The sequence below is a fragment of the Dermochelys coriacea genome, chromosome 8 (genome assembly GCF_009764565.3).
Source record: "Dermochelys coriacea isolate rDerCor1 chromosome 8, rDerCor1.pri.v4, whole genome shotgun sequence".
Classification (NCBI taxonomy): domain Eukaryota; kingdom Metazoa; phylum Chordata; order Testudines; family Dermochelyidae; genus Dermochelys; species Dermochelys coriacea.
The window spans coordinates 79,096,043-79,103,615 of record NC_050075.1 but is presented as its reverse complement, the minus strand read 5'-3'; the positions used below and the strand labels follow the sequence as shown (position 1 = coordinate 79,103,615).

General features: G+C 39.3%; 1 protein-coding gene across 2 annotated transcripts in view; it reads right to left on the bottom strand.

Annotated features, from left to right (window-relative positions):
• Nucleotides 1–1,723: 1,723 nt before the first annotated feature.
• The window catches only part of ZNHIT6 (zinc finger HIT-type containing 6), a 60,229-nt gene continuing 54,379 nt past the window's right edge, over nucleotides 1,724–7,573 (bottom strand). For both annotated transcript variants that reach the window (XM_038414316.2, XM_043520371.1), the window contains exon 10: nucleotides 1,724–2,584. In XM_038414316.2, coding sequence (XP_038270244.1) covers nucleotides 2,433–2,584 — 152 coding nt within the window. In that variant the 3' untranslated portion in view covers nucleotides 1,724–2,432. The remainder of the gene's footprint in view (nucleotides 2,585–7,573) is intronic.

Sequence of the window (7,573 nt, the reverse complement as noted above, 5' to 3'; positions counted from 1 at the left end):
AGGGTTGTGTTCGCCTGTGACAAGAGAGCTTAAACTGGACTGGTGTAAAAATAAGGGTGAGCCATTTCTGCACAATTAATGAAAAACAGCAAGAGTTTAAAAGAGTAATGCAAATTGTACCTACTACAAAACCATGTGCCTCAGCCAAATATTAACCATACACAGATGAAGTGCCCGGTTTGCTAATATCTGTAGTATTCTAATTTCCAATGTATCCCATAAATCTTAAGAACAGGAATCCCTGTTTTCTACAGATGAAACTAATTTTTTTCTCAAATAAGCTTTGGCAGTTATATTGTTTAGTTAAAATGAGAGGTTTATTGCTAATGCATATTTATGTGAACAGGTGCAAGACTTGTTTCCAGTAACTTGTGGCTACTAAGTCTGAATGCAGCAATCAGAGATTATGAAAAACCTAGTATTTCATTTGAAGTGAAAGTAACATGAAAGTATCTATAACCATGGACAAAAGTCCTTGTAAAAGTGGGAAAAAGATTAGCTGGTGGTCTTGTGTTATTTTTCTCTATTATTATGAATTGTAAAAATAAAGTAGGGCACAGGATGCTGTCACCAGACAGGGAGAAGTTTGGTTGTTTGAATTTACCAAGAATCCAGGGCACAGAAAAGAGTTAGAGATGTGACTTGCTGTGGTTTCTTTCCTAATTCCAACTTCTTTGACTACTGCAGTTTGGATTCCCTGCCCTAAGGGAGCAGGAACCTATTCCCTTGCTTCCATCCAAAGTGGCTAGGGAGCCAGGGTGATGGAGGTTGGTATAGTGAGTGGGGGGCGGCTGGGGAAAGGAGATGTGGTGTTATTGTCAGAAACAATGGCATGTATCCTACAATTGTCCAGTGCTAACAAGGCATCAACCCTCTCTCTAACACTTGATTAACTGGATGGCCCAATGTATTTGATGAATATTTGATTCCTAGGAGGTGATGAAAGCATACTGTAGACCCACGAAAGTTGGTGGAAAAAATCAGGGTTCGAGGGATATCAGGCACAGATTAACCGTGACCATCTTGCACAGACTGAGCTACCAGTCTTCCGAGAGACTGATGGGTAAGGAGCTAGTGGGACTACCATAATGGGTCAGTGAAACAGGACAAGGGAGTGGGAGTCAGTAGACCTGGGTTCTCTTCTTGGCTGTGCCATGGAACCACTATGTGATCTTGGACAAGTCCTTTCACTTCTCTGTGGTGCTGTTTTCCTGTCTACTTGGACTGTATGCCCTCTGCAGGAACTGTTTTTCTGTGCATGTTTGGGAGTGCCTGACATGAGAGCTCAATCTGAATTGGGGCCACTATGTGCTAATAGTCAAGGACTGTCTTTCCAAGTTCCTATCACTTGGGTCATCTTAAACTAGAAGCGGGGTAAGGGATTTAACGATGATGAGTTGAGAACTTACCTTGCATGAAAAGTATATTGCAAGATCAGGACTTATTTGTAAGCAGCCCTGCATGTGCAGATCCCCTGTGCTATGTTGGACGTCAATAATTTGAGAATAATAGTGCCAGGTAGGTGTATTGGAGCTTTACTGCCCCAGGCTGTGTGTGCTGTCCCGCTACACCAAATATCATAGACATGGGATCTAACCCAAAAAACAGGCTGGCAGGTATTAAGTGACTCATGACATGGATGTATACTATGGGATAATCAAAGTCTACTCTAGAGTTTACAGCAAATGTTCTTTGCCAGCAGATGATGTGTTGAAAGATGCTGCATAGAGATTCATGTATTTATTTTAAATTAGAGATAAATCTGAGAAGATATTCCATTAAATCTAGGAAATATTTACAATGTCTGATTTCAACAGATGAAATCACAATACAAAGGTACACAAAATAAGAAATATTGATAAGTCATAAATGCATTAACATTACCTGCAGTTAATTAATTTATTCAGTTCTACTGATTTTCGAGCTTATTCTCATTTAAAACAACATCATGCTAACAATTCAAAAATTCACTACTACTCTAGCCAGAAAAAAATGTTCTCACTGGATCCTGCACAATGCACTTAAATATGAAAAGCTAAATTTACTGTACTAAACACACACATTGTTACAAAATGAACATTAAAGTCAACAAGAAATTATGACCCTGTCTATAGAGGCTCAGCACGGCAAAGAAATACTGTAAAAAGTAAATTCAACTAGAAAAATATTTAGCTCAAGATTTTATTAAAATAACAGGAGGCTAAAGTTAGGCACCTAAGTAAATGGCCAGATTTTTAAGCTCTGTTTGAGAAATATGGAGCTGGGTTGTTAAAATAAAAGCTAGATGCCTGAGATTACCAAACAAGCTGAATGTACCTTTGAAATATGTATTATTAAGCTGATTTATGGAAAATGTATGGCTAGGATTTACCCTAAAGTTAGGCATCCAGTTTTGAAAATGTTGCCCTTAAAACAAAACTGTCACAATAAATTTAATGAAGAGGAAAAAAAAAAAAAAAAAAAAAAGCTAACCACACTCTTATGTCAAAACAGATTTTTAAGGAACTGTCCCGTATTTCCCCTTCTTCCTCAGATGAGAGGGATGAACTGTCACTGTCCAGGTCCTCAGTGGATTCACTAGCATCTGAGGGGGGCATAAAAAAAAGAGGAGACCATTAGTTACAGCACTGTTGTTTGTTTGTCATCTATTTGCTCATGGTAGAGAATTGGTGTTCTAGAAAGTACACATTATATTTCTGCTTTCCAATAACAGCGATTATTTTCTTAAGAATGGCCATTTCACAATGGGTGAACACAAACTGGTGGCATCAAGAAGAATCTCACTATCATGGGACAGAGCAAGAGTGCTTATGGATTTCTTACCTTTAGCAATAAAGGCACAGTGCATTTGCCTCCAGGTGACTTTTCTTCTCCATCCACTGAAGTTTGGCTCGTTCCTCAGCTGATTTGTTCTGAAATACTACTTTCTTGGTTGCCACTACTTATAACCCAAAGAAATGCAGTATCAATTATTTGCAGTTTTGTTTGGGTTTTGGTTAAGAGAGGGAACTCGAGACATGCTAGTTTCCTGTTGGAAAATTAAGACATGATGCACGTAATGTGTTGTGTTTATATGTTTCAATCCTAAAGATGTGGCAAGGCTGCAGAATCCTCAGAGCCAAAGAAGATGATGTTATGGGTTCAGAATGCCCAGAGCTTTAGGACAGACCTATACTGTCTTAATGACATCACATTATGCAGCACACATTTTCCAATCTGGCCTTCACCCTCATATTTATTTCCTGACTCAGCAGGTACTGACTCCTACTCTGGGATGCTGGAACAATTTTTATAGTCGGGGTACAGAGAGCCATTGAATGAAACTGTAAACCCTGTATATGATGGAAACCAATTCAAGCCAGGAGGTGTGGCAGCACCCCCAGTTCTCCTAGTTTCAGCACCTATGCTCCTACCACCCCAAGATGAGGTCACCAGATGCCAGCAGTTTGCAGCACCACCATAAATAGTCTTGGAAGGATTCAGTTTTTATTGTCAAACTTCTATTTCATGGTGCACTCAAAGAACAGTATTTTCCTCCATAATAATCAAAAGTTAGATAGGCAAAGTAAGAAAAATGCTTGACATTATTAGAGCTTAAGGATATTTACTTTGTATATTTTGACATGTGATGTTTTACCTGTTATAAAGATTTAACTTTTTGAGTCTCAGCATCTATTGTCAATAGATATCTGACCCCCTACTATTGCCTGATCCCCCATAAATTTCCCACAACTGTGAACATTTAAAATCAATACAAAGTGAAAACGTTTAAAAATATTATCCCGCAAAATAAAAAAAAAATCAAATTCTGCCAAACCTAAATATAAAGTACAGCTAGAGCAAAGTAAGGCTGTGATACAGACACACACCAACCTCCCCTTCCCACATTGGTATTTTCAATGTCTGATCTGTGATGAATTCAAATAGGTTTTCTGGACATATGGTGTCAGCTGTTCTTTAATAATGAAATATTATAGGAGGGAGCTAATGGAGCATCATAATTATGTTGTCAAGATAAGTTCTGCAGCTGGCAAGCACAGATAATACATGGAACATAGTATGCACCTGTACATTTTCAATGGAATTTGGTCAAGAAAACAGAAGCATTTCACCCAGAAACATTAGAGGTCACATTTTGTCTACATTAAATCTAGTGTATAATCAATTAAGATTTATATGCCAGCTATGTACTGAGTTAATGCACAAAGTGAGGACTGTTTTTGCCTCCAAGTCTTGACAAAAGGTCTGTACTTCCCTATGAACTTGACCCATGACTGACCCTGTGTGTTGACAGAAGAATACTTGTATTTTTTCTTTAAGTAAGTCAAGCATCACAACTTTATAGAAAATAGTCAGAGAAACTTCTGACTCAAAGATGCTCAATGGGCTTAAAGTTTGAATAGTAGTTTATTTCTGCTTTGTTACAAGTACTACTACTTCAATGGACAGTGTACATTGTTTTCACTCAGTTAAAAATAGTATATTGTTTATTAAGGGTGGGGTTGGTAGCATTACCTATTAAGGTTATCCAACACTTCCCACTATAAGATCTATTTAATGAAGGCTATGACTGTTACGGTACTGGTGACAACGAACAGGAACTAAAGAGACTTTTGGTTAACAATCTTTGAATGGATTCCTCCTTATTGTATATATTTGGGGACATATAATCTTTAGGTTTCTATAGATAGATAAATAACCTGAAGAGTCTCAACTGTTTGTGATCACTTGTCGTTTATTTTATACCTTTTCTTTCCATCTTATTTTGTATTCAATAGATTTCCAGTCATTACAAAAAAACGGTTGCACTGGACCTTAAGCAGTGAACTCTGTTTAAAAGTCTTAATAATTGAACAATGTAGTTGGCTTCAAAGTTATGATAATTTCCTTCAAGCATAACTCCACTTACTGGGCAGTTTCAGGATTCTTCAAAACACCAAAATTATATATATTCCTTTTAAAAATGTGACTATTTGAATCAAACACTAATTTTTTACATTTAAATTAGAACAAGTGCTAGGGTGGTATGTTTCCAAACCTCCCCCTTCCATCCACCAGGTGAGGAGGGGCTTGGATATAAGGGTATAAGTCCTTTAGTATGCACAGAGTAGGCCCCACGTGCCATACAGCCCAAACTGAGCACATGGCTTAAGTGCATTATTAAAAAACAAAACGAAAAAGACATGTTAACTAATAAGATGTGCAAAGGTAAAAACAGCATTTTCCTTTACCCCGTATAAAATCTTTTGCTATGCTATGTCTAATCATGTTTGTAAGCTCCTTACGGTAGGGGGACTGCATTCTTGAATTTTTATGCAAACCCATGGCACTATATTAACAGCCATAAAAAGATTAAGCAAATTCAAGGTTTACTAAACCGGAAATGGGTGTTTACATTCACTGAACATAAGCTTTTTAAGAGAGCCACCACTTTTTGAACAAAGCCTGCAATAGATGGTCACTGTCTTGAAGACATTTATTTGCACATCTCTAACACATTCCTCAACATTTCCTCAGGTTTCTGGCCAACATCAGTTTTCTCTTCCCGTTGGTCCATCCTCTGCTCGGAGTTCCTATGGAACCAACTAGTCAGAGAAGCAGTAGCACTACAAAGGTTAGAAATTCATTCAGTACTTTATTTGGATAATAAGCTCAAAGGCAGTTGCCATAATAGCTCATCAGGAAATAATAAGTTTAACATCATCAACCCTATTCAGACTTGGTTTTTCAATCAATTTTAAAACAAATTCTCTCATGCCAGTTATTACAATATGGGGGTCCTGTTCAGCAGGGAAGAGCTCAGCTCAAGCCAAACTGGATAAAATGAAGACAAAAGTTTATCATTGAACAAAAATGTTCCAGTAAGTGTAATGTGTCTGCTTTTCCTCCTGAGTGAATGTAGTTGCAAGACAAAGACTTCAGTCTCACCCTCTGATGTGGTGCCTTACTTTTCAGGAGAAGTTAGATTTTCTATCATTTATCAGAAGCTCTCAAGGTCAGCTGGAAAGGATCCTACCCCTTTCTTTAAGTGAGGGTAATCTAGCAGGATCATTCATTATAATCCAGACAGAACAGTGGTTAAAAGTCATGGAAGTCAGATGGCTAACATACTGCAGCCAAAATAAAAGATATCAAGTATATTTAGGATATAGAGGTATTAATTAGAAGTATAAATAAACAGGAGTATTAATTATATTGCCACTCAGGGCTTTCAAGTCTCAGGCCTGTAAAATACTCAGTCCACCACAGGCCCTTGGGCCTGAAACAGGTTGGTATGACTATTGACCAAAAAAACCCCGCTACTAGTAAAGATTAAAATTATGGTAAAAGATGGGTTAAGTGCTGATGTTCTGGAAACTATCAGCAATCAACTGGCAAATATATTGCTATGTACCAGTAATACACACAGATGCCTGACGGTAACATTTTTGGATATTCTGTGATAACCTCAAGTTGTTAGGGTACTCATTTACATACGTGTTAATGAGAACAAGGAGAACTAAGGATATAGCCAATGAGAGATGGGGCACCTCTAAATTATCTATACTTCACACCCCCTGAAGAAAAAGGGGCTGGAACCCTTATATACAAGCCTTAGCAGGTGTAAGCATGACTCAGGAAAAAAGGTGTTGTCCACCTGTGTGCTGGGGAGTGGGGGGAAAGGGTATGCAGAGCAACGTCAGGATGAGAACCACAGGTGACAATGACGATGCAGGGCAAGATAAAGACTGATACTCCAAGGTCCCCCAGCAGGAGCTGAGATGTGAGTGACACCACTCTTAAGGTGGAACACTTTGCACATTCTATCCACTATTATATTTCAACATTTGTGGACTGTTTTATCTGCTTAGTGGATTTGTTAATAAAGAGACTTGTGATAACTTAAATTGCTTCTCATGTGCTTCTAGGTCTCTTATTCTAATGATACAGATAGTAATATTCCTGATTCTTTAGCCCTCAAGAGACCAAACCTTTATTGATCGCTGTGGTCTAAGAGATAATCAAGAATCAATCAATATTAATCAATCACCAATCCATCAATAAAGCTATACCATTCTCCACGCTACTGCAGGACTGTTTCCTATGGTATACAAGTCAGTGTTTTCTCCAGTCCAATTCTGAATCTAGATAGTAGGGGTGCAAACTTTTTGGTCCAGGGCCACATCTGGGTATGGAAATTTATATGGTGGGACATGAATGCTCACAAAATTGGGTGTTGTGGGTGCAGGGGGGTGAGGCCAGTTGGGGGTACGGGCTAAGGGGTGGGGCTGGTGATGGGGTTTGGGGTCCAGGAGGTGCTCCAGGCTGGGACTGAGGATTTCGGAGAGCGGGAGAGGGATCAGGGCTGGGGATTGGGGTGCAGGAGGGGATCAGGAGGCAGGATCCAGGTGGCATATCTCAAACAGCGCCCGCAAGCTGGCATGGCCCCCCCTCTGGCTCCTATGTGGAGCGTGGCCAGGCAGTTCTGTGCAGATACCACCCCTGAAGCTCCCAGCCAATGGAAGCTGTGGGGGCAGCTCTTGGGGCAGGGGCAGCGTGTGGAGCTCCCTGGCTGCTCTTACATGTAGGAGCT